The sequence below is a fragment of the Periplaneta americana genome, chromosome 14 (assembly GCF_040183065.1).
Source record: "Periplaneta americana isolate PAMFEO1 chromosome 14, P.americana_PAMFEO1_priV1, whole genome shotgun sequence".
Classification (NCBI taxonomy): domain Eukaryota; kingdom Metazoa; phylum Arthropoda; class Insecta; order Blattodea; family Blattidae; genus Periplaneta; species Periplaneta americana.
Window position 1 is genome coordinate 107,747,836 of NC_091130.1, and position 27,275 is coordinate 107,775,110.

At 33.1% G+C, this 27,275-nt stretch overlaps 1 protein-coding gene across 2 annotated transcripts in view; it reads right to left on the reverse strand.

Annotated features, from left to right (window-relative positions):
- Nucleotides 1–614: 614 nt before the first annotated feature.
- The window catches only part of LOC138713635 (methylcytosine dioxygenase TET-like), a 102,209-nt gene continuing 75,548 nt past the window's right edge, over nucleotides 615–27,275 (reverse strand). For both annotated transcript variants that reach the window (XM_069845891.1, XM_069845890.1), the window contains one exon: nucleotides 615–27,185. In XM_069845891.1, the coding sequence (XP_069701992.1) occupies nucleotides 27,027–27,185 (159 nt within the window). In that variant the 3' untranslated portion in view covers nucleotides 615–27,026. The remainder of the gene's footprint in view (nucleotides 27,186–27,275) is intronic.

Below are 27,275 nucleotides of genomic sequence, written 5' to 3' on the forward strand. Positions count from 1 at the left end.
GTAAGGATAATGATGAAGGTGAGGAAGGGAGAAGGGGAAAACCCGGTGCTGGCAAGTAGTCTACTTCTGTCAAATAGCACCAAGAGGGCTGCCAGGCTTAACATCCTCATTCGACGGATGAATCACTATCAACAGTGACATATGTATGCCTTCTCTTCATATGCACTGCGGAGAGATTTGGGATCTAACCCAGGCATATTGGTGCACAATTTAGTGATTAGAAGTTGTGCGTCTCCATCTCTCCTAGTCCTGAGGTAAAAATTTTACATGAAAATTTCTGACCCCACCAGGAATCGAACCCGGGCTAGTTAGTCTGGAGGCAGATACGCGACCACAGAGCTAACTCAGCAGACTACACAACATAAAGTGTTCTGAAGTAAATTAAAAGTAATTTAATTTACTGTATTTTCGATTCAAAATCAAGTTTTGTTTTGCCAATAAAAAAGAAAATTAGCAATTATTTAAGAACAAAAATGCCAGAATTCATTGTTACAGAAAATAATGAACAAACATTAATGTCCCCATACGTGATCATGAAATGCTCTCATGTATGGGAAGGAGTATAAATATGGCAGAAGAAATACAATTTTAATAACACACAGTCTAAAATAATGAACTTTAGCTATTACATGTTATTTATTATAAACAGCACCTTATTTCATTACATTATATACCAAGGGACAATATTGTAAAACATATTAAATATGAATAATAATAAAATAACATTCACACATTCACACTCACCTTAGGTCAGGTCCCATACAGTATCACTCATTATAATACTATTCTTATACTGAATAAACAGTAGTCTCATCATCATACACAATTGCCATAGAGAATTACTTTCTCTATTTTCATTCAAATAGAAGAGATCCACAGAATTTCTTTTTGACATAAAACATATTGTTTTCTTTTTAATACGATCTGAGGTTAAAAACATCCTTACATGTAACACAATTTTTCACCAATATAGTCTTTAAGCTGACCAATGTCATCATTTTCATTTTGTATCAATATCAAATAGACAATAAGTAACGAACAAGCTCTTTTAATGTTGGATTTTTATTTTAAACGTTAAAAAATTAATTCTGGTTCAATATTATATTATTATAGCTGCTGAATACAAGCAATATTCGCACCAATGATACAATGAAAATATCTTAATTTCCATTTATTTCTCACAATATTGCCTGTAAGAGAGAGTATTGCTAATACGAGTTTCTTATATAAATGTAACACAAGAAATCTACGAATAGTGATATAACTTAACAGAACTCTGTAACAGGTGTACATATACAGGAACATTGGTAATTAAATATAAAGTCATATTTTAAAAAAATAGCTGTCTTTTTAAAGATGTTAAAACTACACAACTCTGACGATAGAAAATAATAATAATAATAATAATAATAATAATAATAATAATAATAATAATAATAACAAGAAATGCATTACTATGTTTAATTGTATCTTTTCCAAAAACTAAGTTCCGTATTATTTCAGACTACTGAACAAAAACTATAGGCAAGATGACATGTATTGTGAAAAGAAAAATACTTGCAATAAAATAAATGATAATATTACATAATATAAAATAATAATGGTAGTATAGTACAAAGAAGAAAACATAAAATACAAATCATAAACATTAGGATTGCCATTTATTTAGCGCAAACACAAATTTCAGCAAGCTGCTGTTCTAATCCATTATAGTAGCAGAAGCAGCAGTATTTTATTCAACAGTGCTTCTAATTGCAGAAGTCATTCAGCATCGAAATTCAACATGGACGATTAATTAATTACAGGCAAATTTTGTGTGGAGCCCTTTATCATTGACAGAGTTTTTTACATGCCATAAATCTACACCACGAGACCAACAGCTTTACGTTTCTCCCAGAAGAAGCCATGCTTAGGATTTTATTGTACTTCAAAATCCATTGCCTTCGGCTGAACTTCTGCGAATTTCAGATCCAACAGCCAACACGGTAACTGCGAGACCTCCAAAGACTACTCTAATCCATAATCAATTGTCAACCTCAATAAATAAAACAAACAAAATACGAGAAATGCATACCGTAATATGGAGTGAATAGGGGCGGAAGGATGAATAGGACGAATTTTTACTATTTTTTATTTCTTTGTGTCAAAGAATAAATATAATAATGAGAATGTCTATTTGTTCACTAGTTAAGAATAAAGATAGAAACACTCTTATTATTATATTTAGTCTTTGATAAAAAGAAATACAAAATAGTAAAAATTCGTCCCCAATCACCCCTGCATCACTATTCACCCGATTATTATGGTATATCTAATTTACGAAAGGTTTCATAGCTTTTAATAAACAATATTGTTCATATATTGAAACACTGGAACTAACAAACCAGACAAATTATAAACTACAGGCATGTAATAATACACATATCCTAGATAGATATGTAGTATTTAAATAAAAATGTTAATTATGCTCAATAACAGCAGTATCTTATTAAAAATTCGCAAACTTTACAACTGTCTGACATTCATTTTTAATAAATAATCTCTGGGAAGAGGAAAAACCTAAATTAAATGTAATAAATATGTTGAATATTTGCTGCCTTAGTTTTTCGGTAAACATAAGTAGTATGTGAACTCTGGAACATGAAAATAAATCCATTTACTTAAAGATTTTACGGGACTAATGATTTACAGGTTTCACAATTCAGTCAATTATATAGTTTGATTTTGAAAAATTAATTAAAGATAAATGGATTTTGTGCTTTACTGTACACTGCCATTCATTGGGATTCTCCAAAGAGATGGAAATATATTAAAAACATTATCGTTTTACAAGAACTTTGGTAGAGAAACTAAAGATAAACAGATACAGGTATTGTAAACCCTATTGCAGATCTGTGATTATAACAACATTCAGCATGTATGTCTAGGCTTTCTATTATCTAATTGAAAGGTCCAGGGGAATAATGATCAAAAAAGTTATTTAATGTTGAATCCACAAAAAGTTATTCAATGTTGAATCTTAAAAACCCATTTACACAGCAACTGAGAAACAGTGACATTTAATATTGATTAAGAAATACACTTAGGGATAGTATAAATGATATTATGAAACTGTAAGAGTCTTATCGTCGTTTTTTTTCATCTGATGAAGATGGTAGGATTTTCCTGTGGCGTCCAGACAGCACAAAATATCACTCAAAACATTCATTGCTAAACCAAGAAGTGGCCGACTGAGTTTCATTTTAGGTTTGGAGAATTGGTCAAGGTATCTCTGACTCTGAGACAGTAGCGTAGCGTTAAATTTTGAGCAGGGGAAGCTAACTCACGTTGTCTTTCATGTATGAGGAAACATACTGTAAAAATATAGTCTTAAAATAAATAGTGGTTGATGTCAAGTCAGCAGTCCGAAGATTGGTTGGAATCTCATAAGTAACACCAATAAGGCATCACCTCAAATGTAGTAAAATATGATTTCATGGTTTACACATATCTCTAAGAAATAGACACATACGTATAATTTAACATTAGCTCACTCCCTGTCATATTTAGAGAAATCACAATATTAACAGTCAACAGATACAGTGTTAGTGAAATTACGTCAATCAACGTTAAAATCTTTATCAGAAGATTATTATTGACTACATAAATTAGTGTCAGGAACTGTTATTTCACTCATTATTTATTATATCAACCACAGTGCACACTAACACTTCAACTGAACACAACTCACGAAAGGGAAGCTAAATTATTTCCAATGCCAAAGCTAGCTTCTTGCGAGCCGTGCAACCAGGGTAGTTTAGTTAGAAAGGGATGGCAAATCTACAGGGTGTGTTAAACAGAAAAATGCGTGAAAGAAACAAATCTGCTTATAGCCCAGTGGAGGGGATTGGAAGCCGGTGTGTGCAGGCTTCATGTTTACTGCTGGATCACAAATCATCCTGAGCTGCCACATCACAACATTTAATGCATAAATATAAACTGTATTAAAATTAATAAATAATTTTGTTCATAAACTGCAGGTTTATTATGGAGTTATTAACTGGGAAAGCTGAGCTTTTTAGCTTACATTGACGCTACACCACTGCTCTGAGAATGATTCTGAGGAATATATCCAGATTTTTTTTTTATATTCAATCTTCCTCAACTTGGTGAGGTTGCCAAAGACAAAGAATGTTAAACAGTAACATTCAAGATGACATTAAAAATGTCTTACAAGAAATTTGTTTACAATAAACTAAACTAAAGAATGTATTTAATATTTGAGAAAAATTCACTCTGGTGCCGGGGATCGAACCCGGGTCTTTGGTTCTACATACCAAGTGCTCTGACCACTGAGCTGTGCTGAATTCAATCCACAGCACCGGATCGAACTCTCCTCCTTCGATGTTTCCCTTTGTGGCCTGACTCCACGTTAGGTATATATATGTTGATGTGTAATGTCAACTGTCATTATACCAGGAGCGCACTCAGCTGAGTGACTTGTTGGCTGGGAATCTTCAATTATTATGCACTGCTAGTTAAGAGAATATTATAGGTTTTATTAATTTGTCCTACAGAATTTATCTGTAATATTGACACTTAATATTTAAGGAGAAAAATTCGAAGGAGGAGAGTTCGATCCGGTGCTGTGGATTGAATTCGGCATAGCTCAGTGGTCAGAGCACTTGGTATGTAGAACCAAGGACCCGGGTTCGATCCCCGGCACCAGAGCGAATTTTTCTCCTTAAATATTAAGTGTCAATATTACAGATAAATTCTGTAGGACAAATTAATAAAAGCTATAAAGAATGTATGTTTCCTAGTGTGAATACAGTCTACCCTAAAGACGAACTAAGTGTGATTCATTTTGTGCATGACAATAGTAGTGTTCATACTTCTAGGGCATCGAAGTTGCGGTATCCTGAAATTTCAGTTCTTGACTGGCCAGCACAAATGCAGAGTTAAATATGACAGATCGCATTTTGTGGCAGTTATGGTCCGTAAGTGGGAATCAAGAAGTGAGAAGACAAAACAGGCTTTGATTGATCATGTGAATGAAGTCTGGAAAAGTTAGGTTGAGATCGAATTTTTACCAATCATTAGTCTGTTGAGTCCATTAACAGACAATTAAATGCTGTGACTGAGTCATTACTGAACATTTGAGACTATTAAACAATATAATGTTTCAGTAAGGGTGTGATACTTCAGTTGGTCTGTGCTAATGTTTGCTTTCCAAATTAAGTTCATATGTTGATAACAGTTAAACAATCCAACATCACATCTCATTTGTTATTTTATTGTTGTACTATTTTTAGATAATAATGTAGGCAATGATTTAGTTCACGTCTTAAGTTTTGTTGTGTATGAATCCTCCTTCAATCTGCATTAATAAAATTATGCATATGTTTTTAAATAGATGTTATGAAATAAATGTTATTATAATATCACTTATTAGTTACAGAAACGGAGAATGATAATTAAAACAATAGTTGCATGTCAAATCTTATTTCGGACAGTTTTTCTACCCCACCATAATCCCCGGAGATCTCGAAAAACAATTTTAATGAATAGCAGTGTACATGAAGTTTGTCGTTAAAATATTTGTGGTTATATATTGTAAGACAATGTATTCAGCCATTGGAAAGAGGTCATTAGGAAAACCAAATAAATGGTGGCATGAGCCTATAATGGGCCAATAAGCCCAATACCTGACAGAAAGTAGAAGAGGAAATGATATGACATTTCAGATATCTCTATATAATTATTACGGTAATCAGAGATTTATGATGTCAATTACCCTTTTATTATTTTTACACTAATTTATTGCTATGATAATAGCAAATACCTTACTATAATAATACCGGATAACTGTATACTAGCAGCATTGACATGAGTCTGAAAAGTCACGGAGCTGACATCTAGCGGAGAGGTGTGGTATTATGTCCACAAATACAAATATTAACATAGCAGGAATCGGACTATTGCTTAAAACATGAGGTACTAATGTGGAATAATAAATAGGTATTTGCATATTATGAGAACTATTGGATACTTCGTATTATTTTCTGTAATTAATTTTTATATATTTTCGTCTTTGCTTTAGTGAGACCAAATTAATTCTGACATTAAGAATGAATTTACAATAATGCTTTATATACGCATTGCTGACTGCTGCAAAGATAAAATTGGTAGTAATCTGATGCTTGTAATATTACAATTATTTAATTAGTAAAGGCATGTGGACAACAATAAAACTTAATTTGATAAAACCTTAAAATTTCGAATACATTTTAACTTCTATTCATTTATTAGGCCTAAATAAAAAAGCTATTTTTTATTGTTCTATCAACACAGAGACGAAGGCATTAGGCCTACTAAAGAATGTTGTTGACTCACGTTTTATGAGTAATCTCAAGTACGATTTGGAGCAGTTTGTAATTGTAATTGTAACAGTTATAAACAGCACATAATCTACACCCTGACATTTTAACACACCACTAATTAATAAAACTATTTACTAGCCCAGCAACAATTTACATTATAGTAGACTACAGCTTGCTTCGCGAGTTTTGGCACACCCTGCTGCCTAGGTAGCAGCACCAGTGCTGTTCGCACACAGAACTGCTAGCTGTCCGGTATTATTATAGTAAGGTATATGATAATAGCATGGTTGCATATTTTCAAATTGTGCGTTGGTTAGTAATTTTCTATATACAGTGTAATGAAGACATTCGCCTATAAAGGTGAAATAAATTAAAAATTCCTTTATGGAATTATTATCTCTGTTTTAATACAGAAAATGTTAAGAAAAAACAATGCATTTCGAACTTCAAAAAACAGGACAGAAATTAATCCTTTTTTTTTAAGCATGCATTATATTACAGAACTCTGAACTACTTAGTATAGAATAGACTGCAAAATGAGAATAATGAATAAAATTAAATTTTAACGTAGTTGGCAGCTGATTTTCAATGTTGCAATATTCGTTGAAGAGCAGTAGGCTATTGTTTCTCTCCCCCTTGTGAAATTCGTTATTAAAATACAAGCAATTCAAATAAAACCTTAAGTGTTATGTTTTATTATGATTTTAAAGAACATGTTATACCATATTTCAAGCCATATGACCATCATGATCAAAAAGTCAAGGCATGAATCATATGTAAAATTCCATTATATCTTTAATGTAAAAATGGACTTTAAGAAAGAAATCTGCATCATTTATAATATTATTTATATAACGAACAGAATATAGAACTAACGAGAAATACCTCATACATCTGGTGGGAAATTATGTGAATGGATCTGCTGTAAAATTAAACTATAAAATTATTAATTTTGAAAATTGTACAAAATGTTACATTTGTGCGAAAAACATAAATAGGAAACTATATTTGCTTCATAAGTTTCATAAAAATAGTAAGTTACAAGATATTCATACAGATCACATAAAGTGAACCAATAACATTTCCATTTGCTCTGACCACAGCTTAAACAAAAAGATACTACAGTGAAACCTGTTCAAATCGGAACCTGAATAATCAGGAATCCTGTTTATTTCGGAAAGCTTTATTGGTTCCAGAGAAATTCGTATGTATTATGTGTAATTTTTCCTGAATAAATTGGAAACTGTCCAATGCGGGATCAGGCACTAAGATAGAAACAAGTTTTATTTGCAAAATTTTAGAGAGTTCGATGATGTGTTGACCTGGCAGTCATAAATTTTATTACCTTGTTGACTAGGCAGACGAGTCCCTTCAAAGTTTTCAATGGTTCACACCAGTATACTTTTGTAACTGGGCAGAGAGCAAGTGTAATGATTTCGTGATAAAAAAAAAAGTTGCGTAAAAATGTGGCACTATCATTAAGTGATGAAGTAAAAGTTGTAGAGTTAAAGGAAAATGAGAAACGAAATGTATGGGAAGCAAAGTTGAAGTTCAGTTGTGGAAAACACAGGTGTAACACTTTTAAAAATAAAGACCATATCATGAATGAATGGCTTATTGTTGTTGTTTAGTCAACTGTCCGAAGACAGGTCTGAACTCACAAGTGATACCAAAAAACACCACTTATGAGGCAACTAGGCCAGGAGGTAATGGGGTAGGGTGGCCAGTGCCTTTCCCCCTCCATTGCATACATCGTCAATTAGCTACATGTTATACTAATCAGATAATGAGTGGCTTGTAGTCAATAATTGTGACATACAAGTGCAACAGAAAACAGCTGGTTATGTGGAACTAAATGAACTGTTGTGGGAGCAAACCCTTGAACCCTTGAACAGGCAAAGAAATTAGATAAGCCAAAATTCAAGGTTTCTAATGGATGGCAGTGATATACAGTACAGTATTATAATATAGTATTGGATATTAAATTTAATGTGATTAGTAAACTTTGATAGTTTTTATAAGTGAGTTACGGCAACATTTGTACAAAAAATGAGATTTTCATCAATATGATTCACCAATGGAATAAGAGACAGAAATCTAATTTAATGTCAGTAGTGTTAAATGGAATATTTTTGTACTTCATACAATTTGCAGTATGTCATTTTGTTTTTCATTTATACAAATGATAAAATATTCCATTAACTTCACACCTAAATAATACTGAAATCTGTTCACAACAGAAAAAAAATTAGAACCATCTTACGTCTGTCTTGAACAGGTTTTACTGTAATATTTTCTCAAGGTTTATCATGAGGCTCTGCTCTGAAACTGTGTATTTTGGAAAATGCCATAAACTATTACAGTTCTAAGGGGCCACGAACTAATTGCACAAAATAAAATAATTATTAATCTACGAAAATTAAGCATTTTAATAAAATATATAATCATTATCGCTATTGATGTTGAGTGACAGTTTTAAATTGTCCTTTGTGATCTAGTGATCATAGTTCTTGACTCGAGATATGTGTTCATTGCTGACTGAGGCAGCTGCAGGTGAAAAAATTCTAAGTGATACTTAACTTGATGAGGAAGTATTTAGCCATTGCCCCTATGTAGGAGATTTAATGCATGTGAAAAATCTCTTTGATCATGCATAAAGGCAAAGTGTTCTGTCCAAGTCCGACATTACTACATTCTCAACTTTCGGTAACAGATCTTAGAGAGAGAGACAGAGAGAAATAGAGAGACCTCTTAGAAAAGAGAGGCAACGATGTTGAATCAATCTCGTTGGTCCATAGCTACGTGTATAATAATCTTGTCATTGTACTAGTACGAGAAGTAGACATTGAAAAAGCCAATGTCATTATTTAATATGTTGCTTTGATAAGCTGATTTTTAATTTTGACAGTTCGAGGTTGTTTTCCTCTTCTTTCACACAATTTTAAATACGACCAAACATATTTCAAGTCCATGTGATGGAGGGACAATATACGTATAACTGCTCAACTTGATACTAACATATCACTTATTTTTATTCATGACTGTTTACTGAATACCAATATTAATAAATATTTTCAATCACAATTTAAAAAAAAAAAAACTAGGAATCTAAATGTTTCACTTTATAAAATTAGAAATGAGAAGTGGAAAGAAGGAGTTTAAAAATATGACGCTTGCCCTCAAAGAACGTTGTACGTCACATTTGGCAACTTCACAGGGGGAAAAAAAAAGTTTGTTCTTTATGTAACGTTGATCTTAGTTTAAGTCGTTTTGTCAATAAAAATTACCATTTCTCCTCCATAATTACACGAATATTTTACTGTTAAATGGTACAAAGCAGGAATTATGAGAAAATGGCAACCTCCATGGAAGAAAGTTATATATCACCACAGATTTAGAATTTGTATATCATATCACAAGTTCTGCTGCACTTTTATTTATTGTAAATATATGAATCCTCTAAATACATATACTGATTTACTAGAAATACATAAAGGAAGCATCATGGGTACTTTTGTAGCAAAGAAGGCCTCTAAACACAGTACACAACACTTCACTTATTATACCTATAATGAGTAAGCCAAGAGATATGTTACTCATCTAACAAATTCTGAAGAAATAAAACAGAATGTGGCCTAAGTAAGTAAAACAAAATTGTGTTTTATGTTTCAAAACACACCTGAAACCTGTATTTTAAATATGAACTTCAAACATATGAGTACAATTTGCAAAATCTCACTCTCCACATCTTATAGAGGGTAAGTCCATATAACATTGCTTGTCCTGTGGCTGCAGATATTGACACATGTCAAGAAAATCTCTCTTTTTCTCAGGTGTGAGTGGAATCAAAACAGGATACAAATGAGGGAATTGAATTTCTGGTACAGGCAACTTAATGCTTGGCTGATTACCTCTTCTTCTCTTCATTACAGAGTATTTTACCCATGGCTGTAATACATTATGAGTATTATGACTTTTTCTGACAATGATTGCCTGGGATCATCTGCCAAAAATTTTATTCACAGCACTTGAGTGATTTTTAATGCAGGGTCAAATTTCAAAGTATCATCTACCACAGAAATATCTACAAAATCTTCCTGATCCATTTCTTGTACAATGAATGGTCTCTTGATACATGCCTCAGCTTACTGCACGCTTCAACTGAGATGGAACCATTACATTCGTCACAGTGACCTTTGCACAGCCTTTGGGATTGCAAACCTGGGCCTAAAAGGAAACAAATGTTACAATAATACGTTAGTATGCTTTGTTCAGTGAATGTAAATGTGGTACATTGTTATGCAAATACTAAAGTATTACTTAAACAACTGCCTATGTGATATACAACGTTCTGTCCTTACCTTAGTTGGACGCTGTTTTTCTTTCACTACATGCCCTGATGTTGGTGTATAGCTTTTGCTGCTATTATTCAATTATTCTTCCAATTCAGTTGACTAATCCTTCTGCTTTTATTCAACATTAACATTGCAATTGGTGACACACTCAGATTGCCAACATCTGCCATCTTTGTTGATATACAACTTTCTTGCATGGGAGGCAATTTTCAATTTAAAAAAGTCTCCCTCATTGGTGTGGAAAATTATTTACCTTCTGATGCTAATATATACCTTGAATGACCTACAACCTTCTCCAATGAAAATCTCAGCATGTTCAAATACTGATATACAATGTCCTTTGAGAGCAGGCTTCATATATTTTATAGTAAATTAATTTTCAGAATGTACTGCCATTGCATTTTCATATTCGGTGCTTCCTTCCATTAATTACAAACATTTAAGAGTCTCATTAGCATTCTATACATATACTACATGATTATAAACAATGAATGTAACTCCAATTCCTTTAATTTTGTGCATGTTATATTAATATATTTTAACTCCGTATAACATATGATTGTCATGTGTTTAAAAAATGTACAAATAGGCAAAAAAAAAAAAAAAAAAAAAGTCAAATGACACTTGAATTTACAATAAAATAGTTTTTAGAGAAAATAATGCCTAAATGACTTTTCATAAAATTAAAGAATACTGGTATATATTTAAGAGGGTGTGAAATTAGAATGCAACAATTTCTCTTAACTTCAGAATGAAAAAGATTAAACTTAGAACTCCTTCCACTTTGTTATTTCAACACCCATCAATTATATTTTAAAGCCAATTTTCAGGAATTTCAATGTGGTACATGGGGAAAAAAGCGTTGATTACAGATTATATTAAGAAAGAAGACTTTTAAATTTAGTTCTCTAAATGTGTATATATATATATACACACACACACACACACACACACACACACACATGAAGTCTTTGTGACATCATACTTTCAAAAATACTTTTATTTCAACTTTCCCCCCTAAATAAATTGTTTCAGAACAGAGCATATGAATTATGAAAAATGTGATGATGATGATGATGATGATGATGATGATGATGATGATGATGATGATGATGATGACCACCACCACCACCATGGCGTATGCAGGGTGATTCAGGACCTCTGCACCAAATTCCAAAAGATGATAAAATTTGCATGGAGGACCATTTTGTGTCATACAATCCATTTTCTCTAACACATCTTTTAGGAGCTACGAGATCTTAGGTTACAACACAATGAATTATTTAATTTACTCCCATACAGTTTACAGCAAGTGTTAATGTACAATTTATATTTCTACATACTGTTTACAGCAGGTGTTCATGACACCACTGTAACACTGAATGTCGAACTCTTTCCAACATTTGGGGCTCTGGTGGAGGTGGTCAAAGACAGCATGTCTTATTTGCACAACCAGTTCCTCTCTGATGTTAACTGAGGTGGTGTACACTATGCTCTTCACTCTTCACAAGTTGCCAAAGAAAAAAATTAAGGGGAGTTAAGTCATGCGATCGCGATGGCCACGTGGGTCCCCCTCTCTCTATCCACCATTCTCCCTAGGTATTTTTGAGATGTACATGTGGTAGGGCTCTATCATATTGGAACCACATGTCCCTTTGCATTGCGAGTGGTACATTTCCCATGAGCAGTGAGTGGTATTGTGTTCTGAAGGACCTGAAGGTAAGTTGCTCTGTTCAGCTGTTCAGGTAATGCACTGTACGTACACTAGACTCAAACATAGGCTATGACCTTGGCAACAAGACATAACAGGCACGGAGGCATGTTGAGGGGTGGGGGTTGATGCGATCATAACAAATTACAGCATTTCCAGCTTCAAAACTTTTCTTGTAAGCTTAATGTATATAAAAGTACGAGTAGGGACATGGAGAAGAGAACGTGGTTCAACTGAACAATGTAAACATTGCCACTCAAACCAATGTACGTAGCAATGGATTTTAAACAGGGGTGCATACCTCTTAAACATGTCGAAGAAAATGGGTTGTCAGACAAAAAATGATCCTCCATGTGAGTCCTACCATCCCTCTGAGTTTGGTGCAGAGGTCCTGAATCACACTGTATGTTGCAATAGTTGCTAGCCAAAAGCAGGTATGTCCAGTGGTGGGGTTACCACCTTATTAGTTTCTGAACAGAATACCATGTACAGTATTTCTTCTGTAATTGTGGAACAGTTATACTGCTGTGACTTTGTTGTCGAAGCCTCATCTGTAGTATCAGGGTGAATCACGAAAAGTGAGGATGGCATTTGGATAGAAGAGGCTATTGAAAGCGCATCAGTAACCCTTTTTGAAAATGTGACAAATAATCATAATCATATAATAAATAGCTCAGGAGAATGAGTTGTTAAATGTGTAACTATCTATATACCAAAAGAAAATATATAAGAAAGAAGCTGCATAAATCTGTGTTACAGAAAGCTTCTAAATCATAAGAAAAATCTATTATATTAAATTGCAATGCATTAGTGTCTCATCTTTCACTCATTGTGATTGACAGAGTAATCACATATGTAGTTCACTCATTACACCAACATATCCATAATATATTTATGGCAACCCTAAGCAATAACAGGTCAGTGTTATTCATATTATACTGAAATGTTAATATTTCATATGCTTATTCACATTACGAACTATAAATTTAATGTCTACATAAAACATATTACGAAACAGTGGCTCTACTAGAAATGCACACATGTTGCTTATTATATACAATTATCAATGAAGTTGGCACATAAAAATGTTTAACATGGTAATGATATAATTTCACAGCATATCTCTCACAGAAAAATTATGGAAATGAAACACTCATTTCATCAGTGTTCCATTAACATGCATCTAGGTCCCCCAACATATTTAACAGCTCCTGAACGTTAAAATTAATTGTAAAATTTCAATGCACTTACGGTTATCAGTTGAAATAATGCCAAGACCATACTATGATGACATAAAGAGCAACGGAATTCAATCATCTATCACTGTCTCAAAAATGTTTACAATTATCCAATAAAAGGTAAAAATTATGGCCCAGATATGTATACAAAAACAAATACTGAAATTTACTATTGGTGCACAAAAATATGTATTACAATTAATATACAGTAGAACCCTGATTATTCATTGTAATAAAAGGACTGGGGTAAAAGTTCACTGTAAAATCAAACATTTCTCACTACAACAGATTTTTACAAAGTGTACAATCCAGAAAGTTGTGCTTGTAATGTAAACCACACAATATTTATTCAACTTCCACCAATATAACTCGTAGTATAATATTCACTTATTATGATGCATTTACTTATTCCAAGTGCGAAATTTTATACTTAGTGTCATATGTCATTATTTTCTACAGTATATCTTTAAAAAATTAAATAGCCTATCATAGTTAATAGAATTTTTAACATCTCGCTGTAATCCAACCTTTGTTGTCTATGTCTATATACTATGCAAGATAATACTGGACAAAACTTGATGCAATTATATGAATTCATATAAATGAAAACGTTCATATTTACATGCTGAACTCCCAGATACACTTGCGCATTTATTTTGCTTAGTTTTGCTTTTTGTTCATTAGAACTTTTCTAAGGGCAAGAATATTGGATAATAGAGTATCATCTCGAGATGAACAATCAAGAGCTTGTAAAAGAAGATGTAGCTTTTGGTGGTAGTGATTATAACCGCTCTATTAGTACAGTATGTAACTGTCAGCATATTAAATCTCTATTCTGATATATAACTATATTGTTACCAAAGAAAGAAAAAAAATCTGCTAATTGGTTAACTGGATGATGGATAATCTAGGTTCTACTGTGATTATAGTACAATATACATCATTATTCTCTGTTGTTAAAATACATCATGAAAATCATTTTTACAGTGAAAATGTTCTCTGGGTTGTGCTAAATAAGTAACAATACTGGCATGCATCCCAACTCTGTATTAGGGTGCTCGAAGGAGAATAGTTTAAATGCCTTTGGAAAAGAAGAATATTTTTTCCTACAGAACAAGATGTTACTAGTGCCCATATACTGTATCAGAGAATGGAAAGGAGTAGAGCTGCCAAATTTATGTAAGCATGAAGTACTTAAATATAATTTTTCTTCCAGTATCCATTTCAGAAAGCCAAATGTCACTTTCTAACAAAGTCTGAGCTTCAAAAAACTGAAATATTAATAAAAATATGTATGAAAAATTTCCGACAAACCCATAATTTTCCAAGATTATTATTACTCATAAATGTTACAGAATATTATGTGCAATCTGTATTTTGTATATAAATCTGGGAGATAGTAATAATCATAATAATGTTTATTCAAATAGGAAATTCCAAGTCTTATTCCACAATGAATAAATATGACATATTTGAGAAACATGAGCTGTGCCTCTGTTGTGTGTTAATGTCTCTCCATTCTTTTTTTTTTCTTTCAAATAAATAGATACTAATTCAACGTCCAGTAATAGACTTAAGTTTTTACTTCAATACAAATGTCTGTGAACCTCATGCAATGTCACATGAAGGCAGTGGTACAATTATTTGTGGAAAAAAAAAAAAAAAAAAGGAACAACTACTGCCATAGAACTGAATTATTTACATATATCACATTAATGATCTGAAGAGCAAATAATTTTAACATTGTTCATACAATGTCTCCAATATTTTGCAACATAATGAAATTAGTAATAGAGAGAGCAGCTCATAAAATAGAGAGCTTAATTATAACCACCTCCTACTTACGGTAATATTGGGCAAAATAATGTTGTATAACATAAGTTGATAAAGTGAAACCTATGGCATACATTTTACTGAATTTAGGAAAATGTGTAAACCAAAAACATGATTACATATCTATAACCACTTCCTACAATGAAATGCTATCATGCCAGTTTCTTTGCTAGTGCAACAACTCTTGAATAGTAAGAAACAAAAGTAAGAGGAGGAAAGAACTGATATAGAAATTTAATCACCATCATGTGACAGAAAATATATTGTATGATATGTAATAAGTAGACTTCGTTGAATTGCCACACGCAGCATGCAATCAGGTTGCCGATGTACGGTAGTATAGAGGAGGTGAGCTGCCGCTCGGTCTCGTAGCATAAGCAGTTCATGTCAAGAGATGTGACCGGTCCAAATAGATAGAGCAGCTACAGCTAATGTATACCTATGTAAGCACTTGTTTTTGCATTACTGTGGTTGGAATAGTCAAAGCTTAACATTTGTTCAGTGCAGACAAGAATTCAATCAAACATACTACAATGAGAGTGTTGCTGTTCCAAACAATTGCCCCTGGAATACCCTTACCCACGCAGCCAGTCTTGACCCATTGGGAAACGTGGTTGCTGTTAATTATTATGCAGAACATTACGGCAAAATAATAAAGATAATTGATACATTGGATAGCACAGATAGTTCCGCTGTTGCAACTGTAAAATCATTGCCTTCTGAACGCTATTGGAAGATATTCTGTTCATTGATTCTAATTTTAAAATCGCGTCCAAAAGCATCATCCTGTTAGAATCGTCTGAACTACAACTCTCAGAAGCCCTTAATATAGTGGATAAAGTATCACAAACTGTTATCCAAAATAAAAATTCACTAATTTCAGAAAAAGTGAAATGTAAGTTGAGAAACATTATTGCTAAAATTCTGCCTATTCACAACTTCGTATTATAAATGATGGTTCATCAGGTCACGACAAAACATCTAAAAAGTAGTGACTTTCTGTTCTTCAAATATGTACGTATTACATCATGTGATGTTGAACGTACATTTTCCCAAAATAAAAACTGTTTAAGTGACCATCAGAGGAGGTTACTTTGCAGTTGCTCAAAATGTATGTAACTCTTCACTGCAATGCATATATATTCAAGGATGATTTACATTACATTAAATTTTAAGAGTTAATATCTCTCACTATAAATAATTGTGTATTTACATGTTTAGACATTTCCTACTTCAATGATTATTCATTATATTTCTTGAATGCAGGATACAGGTTTTATTGTAACCTCAGTATGCTACTCAGTGTTTACATCAGAGGCATACTCCATCCGTTGCATGCCCCCTTGTCATACAGTCTATACCGTGTGCGCAGTAAACCTTGCGATTCTCGTGGCAATTCCACGAAGTCTAGTAATAAGCAAGAAAACACTAAGGGTATTTAACTTTTCTTTTTATTGAAAGTTATGTCAACTGTTTAAGTTTTCATCAAAATCAGTATAAGCATTCCATTCATTCCTTCTGATAAAAATAGTGGTTAATTTTATGTTTAATAAATAATTAAGTCACTGGACCTACATTTTTAAAAATTCAGTCTATGAAGGAAATTACAAAACACAACTTTTCTTCCACTAGTCATAACCAGAAAAAAATACCATTTTCTTAAAAAAATCTGAGAAGTTATAAAAAGGTACAAAATGTATGAAATGAATTTGAATTAACTAACTTAGATTAAATGGAGAAAACAGTCATTTTTCATATCCATCCAACCATGAGTACTATATATTTATAAATTTTAAACACAATGTGCCACATACAAATATCGTGAATTTGGTCACTTCCAAATTCTATGAGCAATGATTCTAATCTAACTCTGTCTCTATTTTATGGATTCTAGAATTCTAGGTCACAATAGACAGAGACACATTTATTGTAATTCTTTGATGCTCTCTCTTTTTCTCTTTTTGCACGAGTTGCTTATATTCATTTATACAACTATTTAGAAGAATTTTTATTGCATCATTTTCTTCATATGCACATTCAAGCAAAAGTATGATCACACATTGCTTACTTTTTCAGCATTGCAGTACAACATACTGGGCAACTCACATACTGTGATGTGTGAAGCTTTAAAGTAGCTATGTGTGAACAGGGTTCTCAGGGTTGCAGCTTCAGCATTTTTTATATTGGTTTTGTTTAAACTTTTGCAGCAGTTCGAATAGTGTTACCATCCAAATATACCAATAATACTTTATATTGCAACTCTAGCTTCAGGTAAAGCTCCCTGTGAAGGAGACTTGAATAATTTCAAGGGAAAAATTATTGAAGTCTGCTTCAAGGGAGCTTTACCTGAAAGCTAGATTTGCATAATATATATGTTATTGTAGGTAAGTTAACAGAAAACCACAATTTCAAGTCACACAGAGTTTGTATGCACTCAATGTAGTTTTCTGGCAACTTGTCAGCCCACTTGAGGCATGTGAATATAAAGGGAAAAATTGAGATAGTGTTGGGTGAAGTTCCTGGGTAGCTCAGTTGGTAGAGCACTGGCACTCAGCCAAAGGTCCCGGGATCGATACCTGGCCCTGGAACAATTTTTCCCTTGAAATTATTCAATACTTTATATTTGTGATGATGGTACAATTAGCTTTTAAATTTTCCATAGCATAATTTCAAATGGAAGATTTTCACAAAAAGTTCTTATAACATTATTCTTTCCCTTCATTGTAGTTCTTGAAGGAGATTGTAACTTTACATTTTTCTCAATTTTTATTCATACTTTGACCTAAGAACTTCTGCTTTTGTAGTTCAATGTTTTGTTCTTCATTTTGTAAGTACGAGTTTCATGATCTGAAACCCAGTGAGCTCTAGACTAAACTGGAGGCACCACTGCAATGCTCTTTCCTGTCTGAAAGCGTGACTGTATATGCCATATTGGTGAGGGTATTGCTCTCTCTTTCTATCTAATGTGTTTCAATGAGTCTTTCGTGAGATTCATGTTGCACATGTGCAGTAAGCAATAAAAATACAGTTATTGTGTAAGATACCTTGCGTTTTTTTTAAAGCGCTGCAGTAAAGCGCTTCATGCCTTTGCTGCAGCAAAATAAGGGTCGAAAAAAAAACGTAAGTAGGTCAACTGACTGCAAAATGGTGGATATTTAATATTGGCTTCTATTTCTGCCGTAATAAATTTAACCCTAAAAGAACCGAACATGTTAAATAATTTCGACTTCCATGATAATGACATGGAATTATTATTATTAGACGATTTTCACAATAATAAACGTTGCAACAGACCAAAACACACATTCCGCCATGATGGATCGTGCAGCAAACTCGTAAAGCGAAGTTTTGATTTGCTGTACGCTTACTACAGTGCTGCTGCAGCGACGGTGAAGCAAATGTAGTAAAAGAACGGTCTTGCTGCAGCGCTTTACATCTTGCTTTAAAAAAAAAAAAACGCACGGACAACACTATGTTAGAAAGAGATAGCAATATCCTCAGGTGCTCAGCATTCACGTCATGCTTTTAAAGCATTGAGTGGAGCCTCCAGTATAGTATAGAGCTCACTTCTGAAACCCTAATGCGAACATAACCACAAAATGCACTGAAGAATCAACACAGTGATGCAAAGCTGCAGGTTTTACTATGGTTGCAAAAGCACACCTTGTGAGTGAACAGGCTAACAACCTCCTGTTGCAACTTTACACCTCTGAGATTGTACTAGTAAAAGTAGTGATGTGTGACCATACTTTGACAAGTAAAAGCTGCTACAAACAAGATGAGAAGTTTTCGATTTTAAATACTTCATTGTAATTATACAGGATAATTACAAGGAAATAATATATTTTCATTTCCAAGCAAAACGTTTCTTTAAATTATATCTTGAGAAACAAAAGATTTTAATTATTCAATGAGTATTTAATTTTGATGAAAATAAGTCCGCACCAAAATGTCAGAGATGATGGAAGAATAAACTGGCAGATGAGTTCAAAGATCCAAATAATAGAACAAGTATGTTGAGTAGAAATAGTAGGATAACAACAGTAGAATATTCTATATCTTTATGATATATCGAGTTATATTCATAACATAGTTTCCGAGTCAGTTTCTGAACAGTATTTATTTCTTGTCTCTCCTACAGCTTCTTATATTTTACCGAGTATTGCGTAGATAAGAATTCAGTAACTGATACAATGCAACACACACTTTACACTATACATTTTAAACAATCACCATTAAACGCCAATTTTATAGAAACTATTTGTGGTGATATATAACAAAATATAACCTTTTGCCAGAAAAATGTTCAAATTAACCTATATTTAATTAAATGAAAGCTACAAATTGAAGCTTTTATAAGCTCTCGAGCTTCAATGCTGCTCAACATATTCAGATTAAATAATATACATTAAATAGTCACAAATAGTGTCATGTGCTTAGTATGGGCAAGGTCACCACTTGAAGACGAAAGAGAACATGACAAGAAAAGACAAGGGACCCATATTCAGTCTCTATGGAAGGAGATAAATATTTAATTCAAATTCATATTATCTGGGGTTGAGTCACAGCAGAGAATTTTATATTTTAAATGGGCAATTTTAAGTTCATGAATGTATAACGAATTATGTATATCTTTAAAACCAGGTTAACTATTAGCCATCATTCGGTATAATGAATGCAACCTAGATGAGTAATACTTTGTTCAGAGAAAGAATAAAGTGATGTAAACCACAGAACACCAACAGATCTGTTCTCACATGACAACAAACAAAAGAATCACTGCCAATTCAGAGATATTAAGACCATGTGCGTGTGTTTAGGCCTATATCACTTTATTCTTTCGTTTGCTAGACATTAGTGAGCTTTGTGAAGGCGTATTCTTTTCCAGAGTATGAAAGATAGTGTGAAATATACTGAATGTAAAGATTAATGACCTGAAAATGAAGCGATTTTACATTAATTTCTTTCACTTTATTAATTTGCCTCTTATACAGTAACTTTAAGGGCAGATATATGATTCTATACGAAGGAACAACTTTAACTTTCATGATTTCTTTTACAGTCCAACTTTCTATTAGGTAAATGATAAGTTATTTTGATAAGAATGAAACAAAAGCGTAGATAATTTCTTACTTTGTAGCACAGAATATTTAAATGTAGAAGCAGTATGAGTCTTCATGGCATACACATGAGACATCATCTGTATTTTTTACTGACGATATTTTTCCTACAGTGAAGTCCTATACATTAATATACTAATCTTTAACTGCCTATAACTTTAAAATTCAAGATAGCGCAAGCAATAAAATGAGGTGCTACACAGTTGAATTGTACCGATTTGATTATGGACAGAGGCAAAAATGTTCTCTTTGCTGTCACTTCAGAATGGGTTCCACTCAATCTATCAAGAGTACCATGTTCCCTCAAATAGTAATCTATTTCCCGATCTCCATGTCACTTTGTGGCTACTTTTCTTAAATTTTATATTGTCTTGATGTTACATTATGTTAGTAGAAACGGAATATGTTGCTCATTTGCTGATTAAAACACATGTGTATTCCGGTGGAATAAGTGAAACTAGTACAATATTCATTTTTGCCCATGACATAGCAAGGTTTGAGAACTATGTATTTTTAAGAACATGGCTTATTCAGGACAGTAAAGCTGGAGGTTGCACACTGTAGATTTAAACTTTCCCCATGAATGTGCAAGATACAGGCAGAGTTTACAGATCATTTCTCATCCAGGTCAAAATTCAATTCTGCTAGTCATCATTCTGTCACAGAAGCATTGGATTCCATCCGACATGTCCAGTCTCACAAATGAAATTCAGGTCTGGCAGACTAGTAAAATTCCAGAATGATTTATATTATATCTGGGGGACAATGAAAAATAGCAATTCTCTTTTAAGTAAGAGAATATAAGAAATAATGCACACTGATTGCAGCAAATTGTGATAAGTTTGAAATCATTCTGTAAATTGTAATATGCATCCGAAGGTATCAAATGGAACAGTAAATATAAGGTTAATTTGAAATTTACCATTTCTTCAGTAAATATCCTACTGTAAACATCACAACACTGCAGATAGTTCTATCAATAAAAAAGAATTTTTCTTTTAATGGACGAAACTCCACTTAGTTCAGTCCACTTATAGCTCTTCATATTGAACTTTTTCTCCCAGTATTTCATAATACTGCCATAATAATAAACCGAATACATAGAAAGTTAATAAAATGGGAAGTGCGATTTTCACTTGACAATATTATCATTGAACTTTAACTGTAAAACGTGAATTAAAACAGAATACTGGTATGCAAACATTTACTTTGTGTTCATACATAACGTACACAGATAGTCACATAAATATTGTAGCATATCTGGGGCGGAAATAAACTTGCAAGAAAACGAATTACGGTTCCATTCTCTTTAACGTTTTTTCACTATAACATACATCTACCAGAGAACACATAATTATGTTTATTCAAATGTTATACATATTTCTTTAACTGATTTGCACAGTTAAGTCTTCATTTCATAACAATAACAACACACATAGGTACCGGTACCATTTCTATTTTATATACTGGTGCAATAAAATTATTACAGTAGGCCTATTATTCTGAAAGATATGCGGTCCTAACGAAGTGCTGGAAAATTACTTTGCTGTTTTGAAATGTCATTTAAGTAGTAGACACGCTTTCATTAGATTAATTCTGCAGTGCTTGGGAAAAGTGACATAAGTCAGTTTCCACAAACCTTTTTTGATAATTTATTGACAACTTACACTGGTTTATGTCGATTTGATTTTTTTCTGTATGAATTATTGTAACGGGAGAAATATATATGTATTTTTTTCCAAGTGAGCAGATGTTCCGTAAACTGTCAATAAATTATCAAAATAGGTTTGTGGAAACTGACTTATGTCACTTTTCCCGAGCACTGCAGAATTAATCATGAACTTCAAATAAATGACGACACTATTATAACAAAAACAAGAATGGACGTAAAATTAGGGAAGAGAAAGACTGTACATTTTATATTCTTTCACACAAGCAACCTTTTAATGAACATGTGTTTGATGAAGTATTAGTTATAAATGTATTTTATGTCATAAAATTCTGTCGTGTTCAATGCTATTTCTTCTAATAATTATATCTAACATGACATTTTGAAATCCATACTATTCTTGTAAGACGTTATAATATCTGGAGTATTCTGAATAATGTCCAGCATTCAAAGTACTTACTTATGGCTTTTAAGGAATCTGGAGGTTCATTGCTGCCCTCACATAAGCCCGCCATCGGTCCCTATCAGTCTCTATCATCATATCCCACCTCTCTCAAATCCATTTTAATATTATCCTCCCATCTATGTCTCAGCCTCCCCAAAGGTCTTTTTCCCTCGTTAAATAATTTACTGATATCTTCCACCAACAACAAATAATTTATTTCATTTAATAATTCATATGATAAATATTACTAGAAGACAAACACTGAATTAAACTCACAAAATGGACGTCTCTCCATTTTAAAGAATATGCTAATGAATGAAATATTCAACTTAGAACAATACAAGTTCTGTCAATCAAAAATACTATTAAATTAGTGAAGTTGGAGTAATTCCATTAGTTGACAGCCTACACTAAATGCTTCGTGCAGTGGATTCCACATTGTTCTTGGAAGATTCTAAATGAGTCATATAAAATTCGGAAAATTTCATTAAACGATGATTGCAGATGTCATTTGTTAAACATGTTTTATGAAAATAAAATACGCAAATATATTATTGCATTATCCTTAAAATAAGTACCAGTAATGCATGAAACATCCTATCACATTTAAAATGATAAAGTTAGGTTATATTTATAATCTATATTTCCAATAATAATTATTGTATTTACACATTGATCACAGGAAAAACAAAGTAGTCTACAAGGTTGTTTGTTTATCCTCTGGTTACATTCAACTTAAGCGTAAAGCCCTTGAATTCAAGTGATGATTCTTGCTAACTGAAGTGATTAGTGACTTACTGCATGTTATGTCATTGCTGTGTTAGTCCGACAAGCAGCGAAGGCAGGTTACAACAGAAGACATGCCAAGACATCTATCACCTAAAAAAGTCACTTGCGCTGTGACCCTCCTGAGCATAAGACTGTCAAACACGAACCTGGATCAGGAAAATAATGCCTGCTGAGGACTGATTTCTCTGAGCCCTCCGAAAATCTGCAATATCACTACGGACCTGTGACATGAGTTGGTTAATGCCCATGGGACACTTGTAAGTACAGTTGAACCTTGGTTAACATCAGTCATGGGACCGGAACCTTGATGGATAAGCGAGAAAGGGAAAATTTTTCACAAAAAATAACTTTTTTTCTTTTCAACTTTGTGTGCTTTAAAAATCTACTACAAAATAATCTCCAGTACAGTACGTACTACAAAAACACATGTAATGTAAAATTATTGTTGTTGTTATTTGAAAAAGTCAGTTAATTTTTTTTTTGTTTAAACACACTGTGTTCACAAAAAAATAACTTTTTTTCCAAATTCTAAAATTAAAAAAAAAGTGTGTTTTTTTTAAATCTAGTACAACACAATCTATAGGGTACATCCCTATAAAAAACACATGTACAGTACGTAAAATTATTGTTGTTGTTTGAAAAAGTCAGTGGGTTGGTGGAAGTGGGTGAATGTGCAGTCAGGTGCGCAGTGGAGTGTGCTCAGCAGGTGTGGCATGGAGAGGGGCCGCTAAACCGCCATCTGTTGCTGTGCAACTAAACTAACGCCACTTTCTAATAAAAATGCTGTAAAATATTATAAAAAAATTGGAGGACCTTGGGGATCGGCCGGCCTGACGGTTAAGTGAGAAAGTCGGTGAATCGGAAGACGGATAATCGAGGTTCTACTGCACACAGACAGTCCGCAATAGAATTTGGCAAGGTCAGTTCAGATCCTGGAGACCTGTTAAAGTGTCTAAATTGGAGCTACAACATGCCAACAGCATATGCAGTTTGCAGAAGGGTATGTCAATTTGCAGCTCCGACATTAAACCCCAGTATTGTTCTCAGATGAATCGACATTCATGTTGTCTGGGACAGGTGGTTATGTCATGAGTGTTGCGACGTAAAGGAGAGGAAATCTGTCCCACCTTGCAGGAGAGAGTTGCTTATAGCAGAGGATCAGTGATGGTTTGGAAAGAAATTTCCTGAAACAAAACTGATCTAATAATCATCTGGGGTAAATTAATAGCTAAGTCCTACAGGCAAGAGGTTCTGAAGAACATGTCCTAGCCATGGCACATGATGTCGAGCCAGATTTCATGTTAATGCATGATGGAGCCACTGCAAACTCTGCTCGGGTAACCAGGCACTTCCCTGAAGATGCTGGAATCAAGATCATGAATGCAATCCGATATAAACTGCAAAGAATACCTTTGGGACATAATTGGCAAATTGGAAGCCGCATTGTTGAAAGAATGAAAAGCCATCTTCCCTAAGGATACCATCCATAGGTTTATCAGAAGCATGCCATGGTGGTGTGTAGCTGTCATCCATGCCAGAGGTGGCAACAGAGGTTACTGAAAAGTGATCTTTGTTCTTTATTTCAATTACAGGTGCTATTACATTTTCCTTTTTGCCACTGTTCATTAGATAAACAGTACCGATTTTTTCTTTTGAACTTCGTGGTTTTTATGTAATGGAATGAATACATTTCACGTATGTGCAATCAGCTTTCAGAAACAAAAGGCACAGAAAAATGATAGAGCATTACTTTTTTGTGAGCAGTTTACTTCACCTAAATGGAAGTAATTTGTTCAAAATCCCAACTCTGTTGACAGATTACAATGTAACAAATATATGCCATCCTGGTATAAATAAAATTAGGAAGGTGTTTGTGAAAAGTGTTCGGAATAAAAACATACTCTTTGATATGAACACATGGACAATATAAAAGCATACCTAGTTCTGAGTATAATTCCTCAATATAGATATTAGCATAAATATTATAAACACATCATCACATTTAAGAAGTGTCTATCTGTCCATGTGCAACAGTCTTCATCTTATTCAAAATTTGACTATGTTCATTCTTCAAGTGGAACCATTATCTTATATCTTCTGAAACTTTAACTTCATGATACAAAATTAAAAAAGAAATGTACTAAGAACAATGAAAAGTTAAATGATCAGATTAAACATTCCTCACAACTTTCCCCACACATACACACATAGAGCATGGAGTTTTAAAATATTTCATTTCTTTGGAATGTACGGCATGTTAAGAATAAAATAGAATCTTGATTATATGAAGAGCAAATATGTACTGAAGTAAGTGGTATTGACATCCAATTTAAGAAGCTGCCTTATTAAGAAGGTTTGAGTGGAGAGAAATAAACAATAGGAAGATATTAAATATTTCTTCTTTTTTTTCCTTTTTGCATTAAGGTAAGAGTATTTAACACAATGCATACAGTATTATACACTCCTAACATTCATATAGCTTACTGCTGTAATTTATTCTCTACTGTTTGTATATATTTAAATATGAATAAAAAAATATTCCTTCGTTGCAGAATGTTGGTGCAATATAAAAAACACCAAGACATGTTTGGTTATTATATTAGATGAGACAGAGCATTCACTAAAAGCCACAATGTCACTTCTGTTAACACATAATTTAATAGGTTCATTATTAAAGAACACAAAATTAAAATCTCGGAAAGTGAAAGTAAATGAACCAATAAAATATACTATGCAGAGTACTCTTTACGCATTTATAAAATATTGGAATATGGAAGACCAAGCATTTACACTTGTTAGCAAACCCACCTGACTCACTACTATATCCCTCCTGTAATATGAAATAGTAAACTTAAAAAACCAGCAAAACTGTTCCTATTTTCAGTCTTAGCAATATAAAACATACCGATTACTTATGAGGATATGGATATGATGGATTATTATTACGAAATTATACATTTCGAAGTAATAAACTGAGGTCTGGGAAGAATGACAAAGATAATGAACAGAAAATAATGCGTCTTGATTACATAAATTATAAATATGATTCCAACTTCTCGATGAAGGAAGACAATTCCCAACAGACAGTCATAAATTAAAATTGCTATATTTAGTGCCTACAATTAGAAAATGAAAACGCAATTGCTTTATAAGTCCCTTATCTTAGAAAACTATTTGCTATGTGGGTCTAGTCTGATTATACTAAGTAGTGAGGAAAGTGGATTTGTTGATCTTGGTATCCGACAGGACTCTAATGACAAGGGCTTTATGAGCAGACAACAGAGGTATCTATTTATATCTGATCTAGATACACATTCTCCATATAACTGCTACATTGGATATCAGATTCAAAAATTTCTGCCTAATATCGTGCTAGAAGTCATAGTAACCACAAATGAGCACTAAATTGGCAGCCATTTTGTTGGGACTTTAATCCTATGCGAAATACGTCCATCCTTCTTGCACAAGTGAGAAGTGATAATGCTCACTTATCAGTGAAGCTTGTCACAGGAAGTAATGTGGTGGGCGTACAGTGAAGCCCATGTGTGGGTGTCGTGGTGGAAACTGTGAACTCATGAGCCTCTGTTGTTGTTGCAGTGCTGCCAATCCTCCCCCACGTGGATCGCCGGGGTACATTGCATATGTAGGTAGCATGTGATGTCCCTGTCAAATGAAAACTTTGTTACAACACATTTCCAAAAACGATATACAAGATCTTGCAGAAATGTCATAGAATTAAAGTATCTTATTATG